General features: G+C 52.6%; 2 protein-coding genes across 4 annotated transcripts; one reads left to right on the top strand and one right to left on the bottom strand.

Moving 5' to 3' along the window:
• TMEM92 (transmembrane protein 92) lies at positions 4,545-9,313 on the bottom strand. 2 transcript variants are annotated; one of them, XM_018064891.1, is made up of 5 exons: positions 9,180-9,313; positions 6,544-6,569; positions 5,726-5,809; positions 5,378-5,489; positions 4,545-5,137 (listed from the first exon to the last, which is right to left on the bottom strand). In XM_018064891.1, the coding sequence occupies exons 1-5, from the start codon at positions 9,237-9,239 to the stop codon at positions 5,024-5,026; spliced, it is 396 nt and encodes a 131-aa protein (XP_017920380.1). In that variant the 5' UTR covers positions 9,240-9,313; the 3' UTR covers positions 4,545-5,023. The 2 variants fall into 2 exon arrangements, with proteins under 2 accessions (XP_017920380.1, XP_017920379.1); XM_018064890.1 differs by having other exon boundaries at positions 5,378-5,564.
• On the top strand, positions 10,191-11,933 carry LOC102183178 (60S ribosomal protein L35a-like). Of its 2 annotated transcripts, none has more exons than XM_013972616.2 (2): positions 10,191-10,280; positions 11,515-11,933. In XM_013972616.2, exons 1-2 carry the CDS (start codon positions 10,226-10,228, stop codon positions 11,898-11,900), a joined length of 441 nt encoding a protein of 146 aa, XP_013828070.2. In that variant the 5' UTR covers positions 10,191-10,225; the 3' UTR covers positions 11,901-11,933. The 2 variants fall into 2 exon arrangements, with proteins under 2 accessions (XP_013828070.2, XP_005693728.2); XM_005693671.3 differs by having other exon boundaries at positions 10,211-10,232.

Raw genomic sequence — 21,144 nt, forward strand, 5'->3', positions numbered from 1 at the left:
TAGACACGACTGAGCGACTTTCACGTTCTGAAATATCTTAGCTTCTCAGCCCCTCCCAACCTGGGAGTCAGAGAGCAACCTCCTAGCAGGACAGGAAGGGATACATCTCTCTATTGTGCAAACAGAGGCTGAGACTTGGAGATGCTGGATGCTGAAGCTAAAAAGTCAGAAGCTGGAGGTCTGACTCTGAGTGCTAGGCTGAGGGAGCATCCTCAGTGTCGTCCCTCCTCTTAGCTTCCACAGCAGCCGAGTCCCTGGCTCCCCCTCCCAACTCCCACCTGCTCCCTGCCTCACAGCCTTTCCTACATTCCCCAGTCCTCTGGGGAATCTCTGCTGACAGAAGGGCAAGTCCACAGCCACAAAGCACCTTCTTGGAGCAAACCAGGGTGCACCCATCACTGAAAAATGTTTGTGGAAGACTTTCATGTTTGTTTGCTCACTCACTTGTTCACTTAATCATTCATTCACATACTAAGTGGTTCCACCTTTCAGTTATTTTTCATTAGGTTTGAGCTGCTAAACCAGCACAAGGGATGAATACTCAATCACTGTGAAACTGCTCATCCCCCAACCCACCAGCCAGACGTCCAACATATAGAGTGCCCATCACAGTCCTCATAGGTGTGACAAACAGGCATCTTATGTCCTCACGTTTGACAAGTCCCATGTCCGTCACTCACCTATTTCCTGGGTCCCATACGTGTCATGTGTGTGCTGTGTCGGAATCCTTCGAGCCTCTTCCTCATAGCAGGGTCAATAATACATGAATTGCCATCTATCAAAGTTCACATGATGTGTCTTTATTAACTTTTAAGGTCGCCTTTATATTGCATTAAAGAGGTCTTTTTAAAATTTGTGTTTGTTAGCCATCCGTATGTCTTCTTTGGAGAAATGTCTATTTAGTTCTTTGGCCCATTTTTTGATTGGGTCGTTTATTTTTCTGGAATTGAGCTGCAGAAGTTGCTTGTATATTTTTGAGATTAGTTGTTTGTCAGTTGCTTCATTTGCTATTATTTTCTCCCATTCAGAAGGCTGTCTTTTCACCTTGCTTATATTTTCCTTTGTTGTACAGAAGCTTTTAATTTTAATTAGATCCCATTTGCTTATTTTTGCTTTTATTTCCAGAATTCTGGGAGGTGGATCATAGAGGATCCTGCTGTGATTTATGTCTGAGAGTGTTTTGCCTATGTTCTCCTCTAGGAGTTTTATAGTTTCTGATCTTACATTTAGATCTTTAATCCATTTTGAGTTTATTTTTGTGTACGGTGTTAGAAAGTGATCTAGTTTCATTCTTTTACAAGTGGTTGACCAGTTTTCCCAGCACCACTTGTTAAAGAGATTGTCTTTACTCCATTGTATATTCTTGCCTCCTTTGTCAAAGATAAGGTGTCCATATGTGTGTGGATTTATCTCTGGGCTTTCTATTTTGTTCCATTGATCTATATGTCTGTCTTTGTGCCAGTACCATACTGTCTTGATGACTGTGGCTTTGTCGTAGAGCCTGAAGTCAGGCAAGTTGATTCCTCCAGTTCCATTCTTCTTTCTCAAGATTGCTTTGGCTATTCGAGGTTTTTTGTATTTCCATACAAATCTTGAAATTATTTGTTCTAGTTCTGTGAAAAATGTGGCTGGTAGCTTGACAGGGATTGCATTGAATTTGTAAATTGCTTTGGGTAGTATACTCATTTTCACTATATTGATTCTTCCGATCCATGAACATGGTATATTTCTCCATCTATTAGTGTCCTCTTTGATTTCTTTCATCAGTGTTTTATAGTTTTCTATATATAGGTCTTTAGTTTCTTTAGGTAGATATATTCCTAAGTATTTTATTCTTTTCATTGCAATGGTGAATGGAATTGTTTCCTTAATTTCTTTTTCTACTTTCTCATTATTCGTGTATAGGAATGCAAGGGATTTCTGTGTGTTGATTTTATATCCTGCAACTTTACTATATTCATTGATTAGCTCTAGTAATTTTCTGGTGGAGTCTTTAGGGTTTTCCATGTAGAGGATCATGTCATCTGCACACAGTGAGAGTTTTACTTCTTCTTTTCCAATTTGGATTCCTTTTATTTCTTTTTCTGCTCTGATTGCTGTGGCCAAAACTTCCAGAACTATGTTGAATAGTAGCGGTGAAAGTGGACACCCTTGTAAAAAAAAAAAAAAAAAAAAAGAGAAAATAGGGCTAGATCTAACTCGCTAAAAGTTGCAAATATAGATCTTTAAATAATGCAGTTGATGAGCTTGAGTTTAGAGTTTCCCCAGGGCTCTGTTGTAAAGAACACCTTTTGCTTCTTATTTTGGGCCTGTTTTCCTCTGTTCTCTCTCTACCATAAATTTGACCTCATCTTCCTATCATTTAGAACTTCTTTTTGTTCCATTGATGAATGTCTGTTTTTTTAACACTATTATTATAAATAAAAATAAAGCTATCAGATGGGAACATTATGTATATAGAGAGAAAGAGAGAGAAAAGGAAGGGAAGAGAATGAGAAAGGGAGAGAGAAAAGCTTTTTATGAAGATGATTTTAATGAATAAATTGGAGTTGAAATTGAAAAAATAAATAAATAAAATAAAATTTGTGAAGTCATGCTTGCTCATTGTGGAAAATGTAAACAATGGCAAAGCGTACAAAATTATAAAAACCTCCCTTAAAATTGACTACTTCCATTCTTCTATCCCACAGTGCAGACCACTGTTAAAAGTGTGGCCAGAGTGGCTTAATTCTCATCTTTCAGTATCTTTTCTATACATTTGCAAAGGGGGAATATATATAATAATTATACGGTGTAGTATATGTTTACAAGTTGAGGTGATAGACTATTGTTCTGCAACTTGCCTTTTCTCTGTAACAATACATGAAAGACATCCTGCCAGGTCGGTTCTTCAGATCCACTTCATTCTTTTTAAAGGCTGTAGAGCATTCCCAGTATGGAGGGCCTGGTATATTGAACAGGCTCCTATCAGCAGACATGAAAGGTATTTTCAATTATCACCAGCTACAATGCTGATGGACATCTCTCTGAACTCTTTTATATGAGCATTTCTGAAGGATCATTCCTAGAAGTGGAATTGCTGGGTCAAGGGCATTTTAAATTTTCATGGGTACCAGGCATAGTGCCAGAGTGCATAGCGCCAGACACACAGTAGGGTCTTCGTAAGTATCTGTGTAGTGAATAGCTACTGCTGGATTGCCCTCCAGAAAGAACACACCATTTCCACTCCCACCAACAGCAGAGAGGCAGAGTACTGACAATTTCTGCTACTCGACCCCAGCCAGGCTGGGCTTCAGGATAACCACTATTCTCTAGGCCACTCTGCTCCTGCTGGGAAGGACTTAAAGCCCCTACATCACCTTCAATGAAAGGCAGGCAACCTGGTAGGGGATGACCTCCTCTTCCGGGTCTGCAAAGCCCATGGCTTAACATCCTCCCACTGGGGCGAGTGTTTACCACAGGGAGGGCAACCATCTGGTACTTCTCTAACGGGCGCTTTCCACGTTTACACAAAGCACCTCCATATCTTCCTTCTGCTCCCCTGATCCACCCCTGAAACGGAAGGGAGACTTCCTGTGACTGGGCTCACTCTAGCACCAGCTCCAGAGCTATGTTGCCTCTAACTGCTCTTCCTCTGGGTCCCTGTCTCCAGCAGGAACAGCCCCTATCCCTAGCATCTTTGGGGCTGGCTGTGCCATCTCCCTGCCCCTGGCCCTGTCTAGGACCTGGGGCCCTAAGAAAGGCTATTTTTGGGAGAGGCCTGCAGAAGGAATCCCTACCAGCACACCAGGGCCGGTCCTACCTCCAACCCCCCAGGAACACTGGCCAGTACTGCTTCTGTGCCCTCTGCCAGGGAGCAGAGCCAAGGCAGGGTCCTGGCGGAGGAGCTCAGACCTGCCTGAGCCCCTGAGATGCTGGCACAGGGGTGTCTCTCACACTGCATGTCCCATGCCAGCCCCCACAGGGATAATGACACCCTGTGAAGACTGTCTCCCAGGCTGCAGTGGTGACCGCCTCTCCTCTGAGGGGTTAAGCCCACAGATGAGGCTGAGTGGTGGTGCCCAGAACCCCGTGGGACTGGAGGAGAAGGGCAGATCTCTCTCCTCTCCTCCCTCCCGAGATTCCAGGGTAGAGCAGATCAAGGCCTCCAAGACCCTGCCCTACAGATGGCCAGCCTCCCCTACTCACCTCTGCATCGCCCCATCGCCACCCCCATAACGACAGAGTCAGAACTGAGCTCTAAGTGTCCCAAGAGAAAGCAGGAGGACGGGATGAGGAAGCACACGGTGGTCACTCCCCATCTCTAGTCCCTGTCCGGACTCTTTGGCACCCAAAGACCTCAAGGAACCAGAGGTCAAAACATCTGCCGAGATCCCCTCCTGCCGGGTGACCATCTGATGTACTGTTCTTCCAGGCTCATCAATTTTTCAGGCACAGTGACCTCCAGTCCCCCCCCCCCGCCCCCTCCACACACACACACACACAACCATGTACCCCAGCAATGTCTGAGCTCACCTCCCCACAGTCAGAGGCAGACTCTCAGCAACAATCAACTGAAATTTAGTGAGAACGTGTTGGGGGTAGGGGGAGGACAATGGGGTCTTCTCTATTCAGGTAAAATGGGAGAGAGCTGAAGCACTCCCATCTCGCAGGGTGCATTGGTGTCCTCCCAAACATCTCAGAGCTGGCTGTCCAGGCCACACTGGCACCCCAGGGTGCAGCCTCCTCCACTGCTCAGAGAAGCCCATTCCACTGCTGGGCACCTCCAACTGTTCACATTTTCCTCCTGGCAGCCTCTAACTAACAATGTGAGGTGAGGGGCGGCACGTCACTCCAGACCAGCCTTTAAGACAAGAGAAGCAACTGGCATGGAACAAGGGTAGAAAAGCAATAAATTAAAGCCAAAAACTGGCAGAGGTGTGGCAGGATGGGCGAGGGTGCTCCAGGGCTCCTGAGAGTCTCTGGCTTGACCCAGGAGGCACTGGGGAGGCGGCTGATGACAGGGTTCCAGGCAGGAGGTGGATCAGAAGGTGGAGCTGTCGATGCCTCTTCGCACCCCGGCATATTCTTCAGGCCTGAAGCTGTAGGGAGGGGGCGGCTCCAAGGGAGGCAGACCCAGAACAGGCTTCAGAATAATCTTCAGGGAAAGGAGGAGACACAGTGACTTCTTAGGGCGGGCCACTGGTCATCGCCACCCGTGTGCTGGTGGAGGCAGGTTTACCAGGGAGAGGAGTGGCCCCACCCTGGTGGCAGAGCCCGCCCCAGGGCCCAGAGACACGGCGTACGGACACTCGTCACTGCCCCAGTCGCTCTAAAACTCAGAAAAGGGAGGTACAGACAGCTGAGGGGCAGAGCAGGGGTTGGGATGGATACCCACCTCACTGTAGGGGGGCGGGGGCTCAGAAATGGGTGCTGTGACCCTCTCTGCAGGAGCAATGGGGGGCTGTTCCGGGAGCGCTGTTGGGGCCTCCTGCTCTGACTTTCTGCAGCTGAGATACAAGTGCTTAGTCACGCCGCAGATGCACAGGAGGGGTATAATAATCAGGAAGATGATGACAAAAATCCTGGGGTAAGGAACCACCACCATCAGGCCAAGCCTCCAGTCACCACACCACCCTCCCTCCCTTGACCCAGTCCCACCCTTCACAGCAGGAAGTCCAGTCCAGTCCTGTGTGGGCCAGACCCATTGGAGGACTGTGCCCAGAACAACTGGCCCAGGGCTCACCTTAAGGGGCCAGAGAAGAATTCATACCGCTCCGGCTGGTACTCTTGGCAGCAGCTGCTCCCACAGCATCCATTAGGGCAGGTGCTGGGAGTGGGGTGGGATAGAGGCTCTTGGTATCAAGGCGGGGGCAGGGGAGGAGGGCAGAAGGATCCTAGCTTCCCTAAAACCGACCATGTGCTCAGGGCACAAGCCACACCTTTGGCAGAACAGGGTTACAGGCCTCTCTGGGCTTAGTGGGAGGAACCTGGGGCTGGGATCGGGACCTGGGTTTCAGGTTCAGCTCAATACTGGCCTTGTGCACTCCTGCCAAGGTGCATTCCTTACTGGGCCTCACTTTCCTCATCTATAAAATGGCTGTAATGAATGTCCTGCTGACCTTACTGGACAGGCATGGGATTGAGTGTTGTAGTGGTTACAGCATCACTCTAAAGAGATGCAGGGGGAGAGGGACAGCGGGGAGGGTCCGGGAGCAAACTCTAAAAGTGAATGGCGAGATGATGGGGCCCACAGAACAGGAGGCTAGAGGGACTCAGTGTTCCTGAAACGTCCAGGGCTGACTCGGTAGAAACACTTTGCTGCCCAGAGATCACCCCCCTCAGCCCCTCCTCATTGTGGGGAGTGACCCCCAAGTGTGAAACTGCCCATGGGTTGGCTGGTGGAAGGAGTGAGGGGGTAGAAGAGTGGACTCCCCTTCTCTGGGTCGGGGGGGATGGTTTCTGGCTAGAAGGGGAGTGGGTGAGGATGATGAAGGCAGGCAGGGCAGGATTTGGGGTGTCTCCTCCCAACAATGGAAGTTACAGCCCAAACCCCAGACTTACAAGAAGAGACCACATGTAGCTGCAGCCTGTGGAAGAGAAGAAGCAAAGGTTTGGGTCATAAACGGGGGGCCAGGGTTTCCACCCAGATGCCACCCAGGTACCTCACAGCCCCGAGGATCAGCATTTTCCCTCAAGCCTGCTTTCCACTCACTCCACATGTCCCCTGGGTCAACGGGTGCAGCCCTAGCTGCCGCCTGGCGGCCCCCGCTCTCCTTCCTCTTCTCGTCACACCTCCTACCACATTTGCTCACCCCTAGGTCTGTAAGCTCACACCACTAACCCACCCTTCCAACCTACCACCATCACAGCCCCCCACCGAAGTCCCAACACCTTGGCAAGTGCCTATCCCACAAATCCGATCACCAGAAACCTTGCAGGAAGCTCCCCTCAGTGGCTCCCTGGGTCCCAGACACCATGACCAACCCACCACCCACTGGGAGTTCCCCAGCTACAGGGGCAGGCCCTTGTCCCTGAGCCTTCAGGGCCCACTGAACTTCCAGTCATCCTTCAAACCCAGACTGGGCTTTCCTGGCTCTGAGAAGTGCTGGACCCTCCTCTCCAGAAACAGCTCCCCACTCCCTCTCTCCTCTGCACTAGTTCTGGCCATGTGGAGGCTATCATTATAGAATTTCACCTGATTAACATAAAAATATGTGTATAAGCCCTGCTTGGAGTGCTCTCTCCCCAGGAATCTGAGAGGCTGGCTCCAGCACCTTCTCTGCATCTTACTTAAAATTACATCTACTCTCACAAAGCACTTCTCTCCTAACTGTGCTTACTTTCTCTGCATAGCTCCTGTCAACATCTAACATACTGCGTATTTTACTCTATCTTGCTAGCTGTTTGTCTCCTCAGTAGAAAACTCCACCAGGGAAGGGATTTTTGTCTGTTGAAAACCAATACTCAGGATTTTGGCAGAATGAATGAAAGAACATTCATTGACAACCTGGTTTCATTTCATCCTGGTTGCTCCCAGGCAGTCGGGGGAGGAAGGGAAGCAGGCAGAGGAACACAGCTAAAGGGAGGTCCTCTGTCACCCCACCCCAGCCTCCAGGGGGATAAAAAACCTCAGCTCAAGAATAAGAAGCCAACTTTTTTTATGAGACCACCATAGCTATTTCTTTGGGGATCCAGGGAGGGTCACGCAGCATATCGGGATCTTAGTTCCCTGACCAGGGATTGAACCTGTGCCCCCTGCAGTGGAAGTGGGAAGTCTTAACTACTGGACCACCAGGGAAATCCCAAGACCACGATATCTTTATATCTTGAAATAACAGTTCTCTCGCTAATGACAACAATAAAGCTTAGAACACCAACGACAGCCAATAATGGTTGGGCTGACCCCCCTTTTCTGTGCTCAGTCCCCTGTGCACACGTCCTTCTCAAAAGCCTTGGCCAGTAGGGTCAGGAGCAGGAATGAACCCCTGTAGGTTGGCCCAGAGAGGGTGAGGTGACTGCAGAGTTGGGGACAGCCCAAGGGGTCCAGGCACTCAGCATACCCACTTCCCTTCATCCCAGCCCCTGTGCCTCCCTCTCTCCTGGCCCCCAACTGAGAAAAAGACAGTAGATTTAACGAATTAATCTTGAGCTCCTGTTTGGAGGAGCAGGGGATCCTCTCCCAGATTATCTCCCCCTCACCCACTTCTTAAACAGGGGGTGATCTTGACTGAGGTGGTATCAAACATTGGGGTGATTCTGGGTAACTTCCACTTAACTTACATGTGGACCGAGGGCATTAACAGCCTGCCCCATGGAGTTGTTGGGAGAAGTCAACAAAAGGATGCACAGCCTAGCGCTGGCACAAACCCACTGCAGGCGGTGGAGGAGTAGCAGGGCTTTGGGGGTGAAGTCCTCGGCACAGTCAGTGAACATTGTGGGGAGCTGGCCTGGCCCTTCCCTCAGGCTCTCACAGAGGTCAAAAATCCATATTCCACAGCCATGTCAGTTTCCAGGATAATCTCCCATCTCAGAACCAGATAGACTGCCCTTCCCCGAGGCTGCGGGGAGAGAGGAAATGTGGGGGTGTTGACCTCCTGCCTTACCCTTGGAAATCACAGATTTCGAGATCATCCCAGCCTTGGGTCAGGCAGCCAGATCAAATCCTATCACCCGCTAAAAACCTACCCCCACTCCAAAAAGGGAAGAGGGAGCCTCCTTTTCTCCAGGGCACAAGCACAGATAACACAGTCCCAGAGAGGGCCAGGACTTCCCCCAAGGTCACCCAGCACTGGCAAGAACGGAGCTGGGGAGACAAGCTGGCGAGACGTCCAGATCTCAGTCCAGACCTCAGGTCCCGGCTTTCTGACGCTGCGGGAAGGAGCGAGAAGGGCAAGTCAAGCCTAATTGGGGGTCAAAGACCCGAGTCTCCGAGAGGCGCTAGATGTCAGACAGCGGTGTGCGGGAATAGGTCCTACGACACAGTACCCCACTAGGTGAAAGAACCCAGACCTTCTCAGGACCTCCCTCCGCGTCCTCTACCTATTACCTCCCCGGCGAAAAAGAGAAAGGAGTTGCTAACTGCCTGTGGTCACGAGGAGATCCTGACAATGGAAGGTGGTGATCGGAAGTCAGAAGCAAGCCCCTGACCCACAAGAATAGGAGGCTGAAAATTCCAGTTTTACCTCCCAAGCGCTCACCTGTTGGAGGCCGGCCAGCAGGCCAAGCAGCAAGAGGCTGGTAACCCAGGTGTCAGACATTTTTGCCTGGGGGCCACTGAGCTTCCGTGTGTAGGGGCAGGAGGAGAGAGGCGGGGCCGCGACCTCTCCCACGACTCTCCACCTATAGGGCCCCACCTCGGGATGGAGGCGGAGCTGGTGCACCCGGCAAGAGCCCAACCTGGGAAAAGGAGGGGGAGGGGGAGGGGGAAGAAGTTTGGATTGGGAAATGGGAGTTAGAAAAGATTATCTGATTTTAAATATATATATAGTGGTGTCAGTTCAAGACTGCTGAGCTACCCTTTCCCAACCCCTAACTGCTCCACCCTCTAAGTGGTCCAAGCTTGAGATGGAGAGGGGCTGCAGCCCGAGCGAGCTGGACCACTGAAGTCCCTTCCCACATGGACTCCTGAGGGGCAGAGAAGAGCGGAAGCGAAGGCCTCGGAGTGGATTCAGGGGATTGTAACGGAGGGAGGTGCCACTTTTTGTTTGGTTTTGTTTTGCCGAGAAGAGAGGGAGGGGCGGCCTGCTTGATTTCTGGGGAAGGAGAACCGGGAGTAGGGCACTGGTACAGTCTTGCCCCGCCCCCACCGTCCTGGAAATCCAGGAAGGAGGCGTTGGTACATTTCCTCCATTTGACTACAGGGGAAATTGAGGCCCCAGGATTCTGAGACTAGTCCCTGAGTCCGCAGAGCTGAGTCTGCAGAGCCAGGCGAGCCGGGGCGCGGGCGAGCAGGCCCACTCAGATTCCTAGAAAGATCCCCCGAGGCCGCGGTCCTGGCCTGCAGGGGCTGGATTGCGATCCGCCGGCGCGCCCAGCCCTGAGGAGCGTTGTGCTTTCCGGATCCGGCCGGCAGGCGGCAGCATCGCTCAACGCGGGATTTCCCCCCGGAGCCAGGCGGAGCGGGGCGGGGAGCTGGGCTGGGTCTCCCCCGAACTCTCTCCCCGGGGGACCAGGCTGGAGGGTGGGGTGGGAGACCGTCTCGGTGGGCGATCAGCACAGGGGAAAGCCAGACGCCCAAACACAGATGAGACGTAAGGAAACCTTGCGGGAGTTGGAGAGATGGAGCCCGGACACTTGGGGTAGGGGCGAAATGGAGATGGTCGTTGGGGTGCTGTTCTAGACCTGGGGAAACGGGGAGGGATCCTGGAGAGGGTCAGTTCTTAGGTGTTTAGAAGTTCCTGCTGTGTCCCAAGTCTGACTTCGCCCCTGAAAACTAGCCCCCACCTAGTAGGAAAGGACAGCCACCCTCCTTTGGCTTTCTCTTTCTTCTCTCCATGCTCTCTCCTTATCTCTGTTTCTCGTCCCTCCCAGTCCAGTCATCTCTGTCTTCTGTTTAACCCCTCCTTGCTTTGCCACGTTTCTCCCCGTCTCTGTCTCCATGCAGTTTCTCTCCATTCCTACATGTTCCCTGCTTTCCCATCTGTTTCTCCTCTTTGTTAATCTCTGCCTGTCTTCGTGGAGGAGTCTGTTTTTCTGTTTCCATCGCCCTTGTCCCTGGTTCGCTCCTGCATCTGTGTCTCACTGCCTCTCCTGATCTCTCTCGGTGTATCTCTCTCTCCTTGGCCTCTGTCTCTGCTTCTCATTATCTGTTGGCCCCTAAGGACAGAATCTTCCAGTCTCTGATCCAAGTGGAATTGGGGTCTGGCCCCAGAGAATGCCTTCTCTATTTGCAGTTCCTGTTGACTGATCTTGGAGAAGGGAATGGGGAGTGGGGTGTGGAGCAGCATGTCTTTCCTCCCCCGGACCCCCAGCAGTTGGCTATGGACCTAGCCCACTCCTCTGCCGGAGGAGACCTAGTGCAGAGGATTCTGGAGCCTTCTCCCCCCAGCACCCACGCTGCTTCCTTAGTGAGTTGTTGCTGACTTGGGCTTCCAGGACCCTGTTCCTCCAACACCCAAGACCTGAGGTATCTGCCTGGAACCTCCTGCCCCTCCTGCCCCTCTGCCTGGAGCCTGACAGAGGTGTAGCCTTTCGGGTAGAGGAAGATGAGTGAGCTTAGGGAGAAGGGTATCCTAGGGAGTGGAATGAGGATGCTAAGAAGGGCATGCAGGAGCTTCAGGGGTAGATGTACGAGGCTGAAAAGGTGAAGGGACCAGGCAGGTTGGCACCCTGAGGAGAAGCAGGAGGGCAGGATGATGGCATTGCTTCCCTCTGGCGTCCACTGACACAGATGTAGGACTGCCAGAAAAAATACAGGATGCCAGTTACATTTGAATTCCAGATAAACACTGAATAACATTTTAGCATAAATAAATATGTCCCATGCAATATTTGGGACATACTTAAACTAAAATTGAGTTGTTGCTCTTTCAGCCATCTTGGACCCTATGAAGGCCTGCTGGGAACGGACTTCTAAAACGACAAATATGTCTGGAAGGCTGTGGTCCAAGGCAAGTTTTGCTGGCTATAGACGGGGCCTACGGAACCAAAGGGAACACATTGCTCTCCTGAAAACTGAAGGTATATATGCTCGAGATGAAACTGAATTCTATTTAGGCAAGAGATGTGCTTATGTGTACAAAGCAAAGAACAACACAGTAACTCCTGGTGGAAAACCTAACAAAACCAGAGTAATCTGGGGAAAGATCACTCGAGCTCATGGAAACAGTGGCATGGTTCATGCCAAATTCCAAAGCAACCTTCCTGCTAAGGCCATTGGACACAGAATTCATGTGATGCTGTACCCTTCGAGAATTTAAACTTCTTGAAAATAAATAAAAGTGTGGATTTGTTAAAAAATAAAATAAAATAAAATTTAGTTGTTATCTGAAATTCTAATTTAACTGAGGGTCCTGTATTTTTATTTCTTAAATCCAGCAACCTTACCCATATCCCTGGTATACTGTAGGAGAATATCTACTCTACTCCCTGCCCCGCGTCTCCTCAGTGGGAAAGTGAGGCTCCTGGGCAGAGTCTAGAGGGCCTCTGGAATCTGCTTCTGGATCCCCAGTGTTTTTTCATGACATCAGACTTCCTTTCTATGCTCCTTCTGGCAGATGGGGATGGGCTGAGCAGCCTGGAGGTGGGCGGTCCCAGCTCAGGCCAAGAACACCAGGCCCTGTTGTCAGCATGCATCGCAGCTCCAAGGGCCCCAGCGTTCCTGGTGGGTGAGGTCGCTTGGGGGTGGAAGCACAGTGGGGCCCCAGACTGAGCAGACAGGGGCCTGGTCTTGTCTAGAGGCAGGAGGGTCGTGGACAACGACAACCCCTTCTGTCCAACACTCTGGCAGTGGGTGGGCAGTGCGTGTATGTGTGTGCATGTGTGCTCAGACATACAGGGACACGAGGGCAGGGAGGCCCAGAAGCCTCACGCAGACAGTGCGTCCTTCTGGAGCCCATGCCAGATTCCATCTGGGGTTTCCCAAGAGCAGCACAGTTGCAGTGTCTTACTACTGGCTCGAGCCTCCCTGGCCCATTTGCTAAAGAAGGAGCTGATTGTGTGCCCAACAAGGGCCTAGCTTGAAGGGCCTCGGAGGTCAGCTGGGCCACCCGCTCTCTTCTCAGAGAAGGCAGCTGAAGACCAGAGGGGTAGAAAGGCCAAGTCACAGGGGTCACTGGGGCTGAGTCAGCACCCAACTACGCAGGTCTTAAGACCCCGCACCCAGTGGCGCCTCAGGGGTGGCACACATGTCAGGCCTGGGGAGCCTTTGCTAAGGCTGGAGGAACTCACTGGGAGCTGCAGTGGGAGGCCTTGTGCAGCCTGGCTCAGCCAGGCCCCAGGCAGGCCCTGGGTAAGAGGCAAGAGCCAGACTGAGTTCTGTTCCTCTCACCTCCCTCCCCACCATACTGTGGTGGACACTGTTCCCCATAAATGACATGGCCTTGGGCAGGGATCTTTCTTTCAGAAATACCCAGAATGCTCTCCCCTAACCCAGCTCTCCAAAGAAAAGTTATGACCAACCTAGACAGCATATTAAAAAGCAGGGACGTTACTTTGCCAACAAAGGTCCGTCTAGTCAAAGCTATGGTTTTTCCAGTAGTCATGTATGGATGTGAGAGTTGAACTATAAAGAAAGCTGAGCGCCGAAGAATTGATGCTTTTGAACTGTGGTGTTGGAGAGGACTCTTGAGATGAGAGTCCCTTGGACTGCAAGGAGATCCAACCAGTCCATCCTAAAGGAGATCAGTCCTGAATATTCATTGGAAGGACTGATGCTGAAGCTGAAACTCCAATACTTTGGCCACCTGATGCGAAGAACTGACTCATTGGAAAAGACCCTGACGCTGGGAAAGATTGAAGGCGGGAGGAGAAGGGGACCACAGAGGATGAGATGGTTGGATGGCATCACCGACTCGATGGAATGAGTTTGAGTGAACTCCGGGAGTTGGCAATAGACAGGGAGGTCTGGTGTGCTGCAGTCCGTGGGGTCACAAAGAGTCAGACACAACTGAGCAACTGAACTGAACAGAACTGAACCCAGCTCTGCCTGTAGGGACAGTATTAACGTGTTAATAAGTGTGCCACTTAGCGTGTGCTGTGTGACTTTAGTCAAGAAACCAAACTTCTCTGTGCCTTTCTACTCTTATCTGTGAACGGGGTGTGGGGGCGGATAACAGTACCTCCTTTGTCACCTAGGGTTGCTGTGAGGATGAAATCAGCCACTCAGTATCTGGCATACAGTAATGGTAAATAAATGTTACCTTGATAGGGAATTCCCTGGTGGTCTAGCAGCTAACGGATCTGCACTCCCAATACAGGGGGCCTGGGTTCGATCCCTGGTCTGGGAACTAGATCCCACGGGCCACAACTAAGACCTTATGCAGTCAAATAAATAAAAATAAATATTTAAAAAATTTTCCTTAATAACAATATGCTACAATAGCCAAGACATGGAAGTAATCTAAGTGTCTATCAATAGATGAGTGGATAAGGAAGAGGTGGTATTATCAGCTATAAAAAAAAGAATGAAATAATGTCATTTGCAGCATGATAGATGGACCTAGAGATTATCACACTGAATCAGACAGAGAAGGATAAATTATATATGAGCTCTCAAAAATGATACAAGTGAACTTATTTACAAAACAGAAATAGACTCACAGACAGAAAACAACTTTATGGTTACCAAAAGGATAGTACAGGTTGGGGGCAGGGGAGAGAGATAAACAGGAGTCTGGGATACATGCTACTATGTATAAACTAGGCAAACAAAAACCTATTGTATAGCCCAAGGAACTATACTCAATATCTTGAAATAACCTGTGATGGAAAAGAATCTGAAAAAGAATATATATGAATCACTTTGCTGTACACTTGGAACTAACATAACATTGTAAATTAGCTATCAGTCAGTAAGTATGTGAGTTGCTCAGTTGTGTCAGACTGTTTGTGACCCCGTGGAGTGTATGTAGCCTGCCAGGCTTCTCCGTCCATGGAATTCTCCAGGCAAGAATACTGGAGTGAGTGGGTAGCCATTACTTCTACAGGGGATCTTCCTGATGCAGGGATCTAACCTGGGTCTCCTGCATTACAGGCAGATTCTTTGCTGTCTGAGCCACCAGGGAAGCCCTGTAAATTAACTATACTTCAATTTAAAAAAACACAAAAATAATAATAATCAAGAAATATTTCTTTCCTGGTAAAGGGGTCCAGAGCTTTTTGTCTCCGTTTCATACGGAGACAGAATGAGGTGCTAAGAGATTAAGGGTATTGTTTCCCTCAGAATTGTTCTAAGCCCTTCTAGACCGGCCAGCCACCGAAGTCTAGCTCCACTTCCCGCTGTTCCCTACTCACTAGCCCCCTCTGCTGTCCATTAAGTGCTTTGGGCCCCACCCCAGGGCCAACACCAGAGGGAGGCCTGGTGTTGACGGCTCCTGGAGGGCCATAGGGGTGTGGCAGTGGTACTGGGTCCAGGAATCTGAGAATTCCCTCTTTCTGGTTTGTTTCCCATTTCTGCTCCCCCAGCTACCCACTGAGCATTGCCTGGGCTCCCCTCACCCTCATGGGGACTGTACTCATCCCTGACTGCCCCTGTCCACTATGGCTCCCCGAGGCCATCAGGGATGTCCTCAAGGCCTCCAGCCTGACCTCCTCCTTGCCCCTGGTGGGGCATGTCACTCTCTCATTCCCTAACTTCTAGAGGCTCCCACTTCTGCCTAAATAAAGTCCTACCTCCAGGAGACCTTGGGTCCTTCATAACTAGCCCCATCTGTCCTCGTGGTGTGTCACTCTCCCTGTCCTGCCCACATGCCCTCCACCCACATGCCCAGCCCTTTCTGCTTCTCTCCTTTCCTCTGTACCTAGTACACTTGCCCCATGCCTCCCTGAAACCTAACAAATTCTCATCCATCCTTCAAGGCTCAGATCAAATACCACCTCCTCCAGAAAGCCTTCCTGGACTTGGATCTTCCTGCAATGAAGTAGTGATCCCCTTCCTGCTTACCCCTCCCCGAGCCTTTCTCTGGGCCTTTCTGACGCACTTGGCCATTCTCCCTTGAAGATGTGTGTACATGTCCTAATGTTCCCACCAGGCTGCGGGGGCCAGCCCAGTTCTGATTCAGCTTTCGTTTCCCATGGTGCTTTGTTCCAAGTAAACAATGGCTCTGTTGTCACTGAGTTGAAGCTGGTTGGGGGCCTCCTAGGGTCAGGGGCCAGATTTCTCCAAGGGGATAGGGAATGAATTACCAGAGTCCTTAATGGGGGGCTCTTGGTTGCAGAGGTTATTCCAGACTGACCAGGTTTCCCATCTCCACAGACTGTGTGGTTTGGGGAATCCACCTCTTCTGCTTTCTGCCCCCTCCCCAAGTATACACACACCCCTTCACCTTGTGTAAATGAGCTGGCTCCCCAGGGATTGAGCAATTCCTACGGGGCGCGCTGCAAGGAATGCTTGGCTCCCTGTCCACCTTCCAGGACATACAGGATGCTTGCTGGGTTGCCAATAGGAATTCTTGGCAATGAGATCAGGGTCTGAGTCTCCTTCCCAGCATTTCTTTGAAAACTAAAGCCCACTGGCCCATCACTCATTCTCAGGGTGACGGGTCTGGCTGTGGGAAGATAATGTCTTTAATTGACCCTGGGCTGAGCCACCAACCCACGCGCCAGGAGGACGGAGAGGGGAGTGCCACCTGACGATTATCGGTGCAGGGAGCTTATTATCCTAATGAGCAGGTTGGAGGAGCTCAACTAATGCTCACCTTCCCAGAGTCTTAGCAGAGACAAAAACTGCATTTGGCAGCCTTTATCCTTCCAAAGTGTAGGTTTCTGGGGCACAGCCAGTGGTGGGAAGGGAAACACCTCCAAGAGGTGGGTGGTGGGAAGTTCAGAGGAAAGAAGGCTAAGCTACTGAGCTTTGGCTGTCTTGGGTGGCAGAGGGAGCATGGCCACTAAGACTCAGATGGGAAGAACTTAACTTAGGTTAAGGGTCTTCAGAGCCCTCCAGCCCTGGTTCCCTGCTTCTGGGGCTCCTTCTCCCCAACCCTGCCCCTCCTCCCAGCAGCTCCTCTTCTCCCATCCCCACCCTTGATGCTGTCTCTTAGAGATAAGACCCTGTAGTCAGAGAGAAGAAAGGGGTTGAGGAACCCCTAGGGCCCCCACTTTGTAGCTCTGCTCTTGGCCCCTTGAGAGAGGGTTCTTTTGCACCCTGCTTGTTGCTACCTCTGCTCACATCCAAATGTTACAAGGGATTGTGGTTAGACTTCAGAAGAACTTCCCAATCCCAAACAAGTAGGGGGTTCCAGGTGGCCATTAGAAAGGGTAGCCCCTCTGTGAATTGGGCATTTTGAGGCGACAGCTTCCAAAGGGTCTGGGAACTGAGACTAAAACGCAGAGAAGACACAGCTTGGGACATCCCTGAAACTGATCACCAGTTAGGGACCTGGGAGTTAGCAGAGGGGCGGGGAAGCGAGGTGGGCAGAGATCACATTCTTCCGCAAATCATAGCTCCTTTAAGCGGCCACATCATCTGGCCCCTAGCCGAGGACAGACTTGGCTGGAGTTGTGTGCACGCACGCGTGGGTGGGCGCATGCAGTGTGTGTCTGCATGTGTGTACATACGTGAGTGCACACCACCCAGCCTCTCGTATGGATGCGGCAGCCCCCTCTCAGCACCCCCGGCTTCCTTATCACCAGGCCAGCCTTTAGGGGGCTGCCTCCAGGATCCCCTCACCCCAGTGGCCCTGTTAGCACCTCCTCCCTCCCTTGTTAGCGCCTCACAGCCCCTCTTCCTCCTCAGCCCCTGCTGTCCCCAGAGAGAGGCCAGTGGCTTGCAGCCCAGTTCTCCTCTTCCGACTCTGCTTCAGCTGCTATTTTCTGAAGCTTTGTTCTGCTTTCTAGCCCTGGAACCCCTGCCCTCTTCATCCTCCTTCATCTATTCATCTGAATAAGCCAGCCTGGGGTAAGGGGTGAAGTTGGTGCCCCTATAATCTAACGCACATTCCTCTTCCAGGCTGAGGCACAAAGCAAGCTCCTCCGGCAGCCTCTCCTGCCTAGAGGATGGGAGGTGGCGAGTCTGGGAAGGAACCTGTTCTAGGTGCCAAGGCTGGGTCCTGTTGCCAGCTGTGCCACACTCACCTGGACACATAGCCACCCTCTTTGCAGCTGTAGGGCAGGGAGAAGGTTGGTAGGGGAGAGGGATGGGGTAGAAGTGTCTCCTGCCCACCCCTCCAGGACGGCTGTGCCCAGCCTCAGCCTAGGCTGCCGAGTGGGACAGGGTGGTCCTGTGCCTTGGGCCAGGCTGTCAGCCTGCCAGCACTGCAGGTTTCCTCTACTGAAGGGCCCCTTCCTGGCCAGCTTTGATGTGTCTGTGAGGTTAGTGAAGGATGTTTGGCTTCAGGGCGGGGTGCCAGGATAAACTCCCTCTGCCTGCTGGGCCAAACCACTGCCTGCTCAGCGCCCAGCTCAGGGCCTGCCTCCCCCAGCCCAGGCCTGGCTTACCCCAAACCCGGTGCTGCCCTGCTCACTTGGGGGTGGGCACGGAGTTGCCGTGGTTACTGCTGGTGGGGAGAGGCCCTGAGGTCATTGGATGCCCTGTCTCAGAGGCTGGCACTGGGGTGTCTACCTGCCTGCTAGGTGACCAGGCGCCTGGTGCAGGTGGGGTTGAGGGGCCGGAACCCAGCTGCTAGGAGGGGCGGGCGTGAGTTACAGTACAAGGGAGGGGCGTCCACGTGGCGCTGCCTGCACAGGCTGCAGCTTTTCCAGATGTGCTGCGGCCCCAGATGTAAGGATGACTCAGCCTGGAATGGGAAGGGGTGGGCGGTCCATTGAGGGGGTGTCGCGCAGAGGGAAGTGAGGGCCCCCCCCCCACCTGAGCAACTGCCAGCTGCTGCTCCCCTGCCTCTGGAACCCCCAGCTCCCTGAAGCCTGAGGGCCAGTGGAGTGGTAGCGGCCAGGAGCTGCCCAAGTTTGCAGCCCTCATTTCCCACTGTGTGCAGATAGGGAGAGGGGAGGTGAGGCCTCAAAGCAAGGGGCCCAGCTAGGAGGTCACCCATGGCCTGGAGGGAGAGAACCTGAACGTGGGGGCGGTAAGCCTGGAGAGAAGCAGGCAGGGGAGGGGAGGGGGATGGAAATGCGGGCAAGGAGAAGCTCAGGACTGAAGCGTTAGAACCTCTCAGGTTCCCTTGGTGGGAGTGTGGAGCTGGAAGGAGGGTATGGGTGCAGAGGATTCGTGTGTGTGTGTGTGTGCACGCGCGCGCGCGCGCGTGCGTGCATATATGTATGTGTGGGACATACATTCAGGGGGACATGTGGGGAACTGGTATCTTGTGGTGAATGTCTTGTGTGTGACTCATAAGCTGTGTCATGAGCTGGGCTGTAGAAGCTTATGTGTGTGGTGGGCACGGTGGACTGTCGGGATATGGTCTCCGTGGTCTGTGTGATAGGGGAGAATCTATAGACAGCATCTGCGTAGCGACTGGTGGGGCGGAGGGGACATGCGCACATTTAACTGAAGCCACGTGCACCTTTCAGTGCTGAGGGTGGGTCCCCCAGACCTGGGGAGTCAACAGGTGTCCAGGCACGTTCGGCCAGGGCTCTAGAGTTCTAGGGCTTCCTTCACCGCCTCCAGCCTCCCCACTTCATGGGGGCCTTTTGGGGAGTTTTCAGAAGTCTCAGAGCCTCCGTTTCTCCCGCTGAGCCTGGCCTACATGGGCTGCTCTTGCGGGGTAGCTGAGAGGCCGTTGAACTGGTGATGGGAGAGGGCGGCCAGCACCCTGCGGGCTGCAGTGCTAGGACCAGGTGTGCGGTTCAGGCTGGAGGCTGCTCCATGCACCGCTCCCCCCAGCTCTCCCCCCAGCTCTGCTGAGCTGCCGTCCTGGCCTCCTATCTGGCCTCCAGGCGTGTCTTCTGGCCAGGCCTCTGAGTGCTCCCTGGAGGGCCCCACCTGTGCCAGTCACGCATGCCAGGGTAAACAGGGCACTAAGTGTCTGGGCTGGTGCCGGCCACAGGCTGGGCACTGCTTCCCTCACTGTGGCTTAGGTTTCTTCCTCCAGCTAAATGACAGGTCTGAGGCTCCAGGCCTCATAAACAGTGTTTTCTGGGCAGGTGGGGTCAGAGGGACCTGGTACACAGACAGATAATCAAGTTTAATAGGGGGACAAGTTGCCACCTCTAGGAGGGCTGTTGGAACCCTGGCCGGGTGTGCCTGGACACCTCTCGCACCTCTCAGGCAGCAGTGGCGTAATTATGCATTACTTCCCAACACACACACGCACACACACACACCCCCCAGCCTGCTGCTCCACCAGGTCTTCAGCACAGTTCTTGGCACCTACTTCCCTTGTGGACGCAAATATCCCCTCAGAGGTGACTGGGACTCAGTCAGCTCATCTCACGTTGTCCTGCTCCCTCTTTACAATCCCTGAATGAAGCCCAGAGAGGGTGAGTCCTTTGTACTACGTCGCCCGTGTGAGATGTGGACTTGGATGTGAACGTGGCCCTCCATGGCAGAACCACTCCGCCCAACCCCTGGGTCATCGTGCCCCCTCCTCTGGGGATCCCAGCCGAAGCCAGCTCTTTTCCTGACTTCCCAGCATCTCCACTTCCTCCCGCCTCCCCAGCCCCCTTCTTCTCAGCTCCTGTCTCCCAGCTCCTCTGGGCACAGACCAAGTGAGAAGGGATCACTTACTTCTCTGCCCTCTCTCCTGGCAATTGACGGGGAAGAGGAGCCTCAGCCCCGATGATGCCCCCTGAGGGGGCTGGGTCTCTGCTGGAGGGGAGCAGGCTCCACGGGGCAGAGGAGAGGGGACATGGAGGCAGCATGGAGGAGCAGGAGAAAAGTCCCTCTTCTGAGGCAGGCTGCAGGCCCTTCACCCCCACCTTGGAAGCAGAGGAGAGGGGCTGAGGAGTCAGGGGGTGGTGGGCAAGTGTCCCGGCAGGGGCCTGGACACCCTCCGGGCAGAGATGAGGCTCCCTCCCTTCCTGCGCCTTTCTCCAGCCCTGTGCTCATCTCTCTCTCCTCTCTCCTGCCTTTTCCCTCCCTCCCCTCTCTACTCCTTGAGGGGAGCCGGCCCCAGTGTCTAGCGCCGGTTCCCGGAGTGGACGGTGGCTTTGCTCAGGGGAGTTCTTGTCCTCAGCCCGTGGTCTCCCAAGAGCCGTGTCCAGCTCCTCCTTTTTTGGCCGAGGCTCTTCCCGAGACCCGCCTCTATGTCTGAGCCACTGAGCCACTCTTGCCTGTCAGGTGATGTGTATGTGACTGCTCCCCAGGCAGTCAGGGAGTGAGGACAATGCTGGCCGTGTCTGTCTGTCTGTCTGTCTGTCTCTCTCTCTCTCTCTCAGTCTCCCTGTCAGTCAGTCTCTGTCAGTCACTCGCTCCCTCTCTCCCTGGGAAGGCAGCACTCGGAGGCTGGAGCCTGGGGTCCAGGACAGTCCAGATCTATGCCACTGCTTGTGTATAATTCTTAGCAGCGCCCCAGAGCACCCTGATTTGGACTACAAATTACGTTCTCATGGCCCCATCAGGGTTGAAGAATCCCACAGCCTCTCCACCTGTTTCTACCTCCTGGGAGA

This window comes from Capra hircus, chromosome 19, assembly GCF_001704415.2.
Source record: "Capra hircus breed San Clemente chromosome 19, ASM170441v1, whole genome shotgun sequence".
Taxonomy (NCBI): domain Eukaryota; kingdom Metazoa; phylum Chordata; class Mammalia; order Artiodactyla; family Bovidae; genus Capra; species Capra hircus.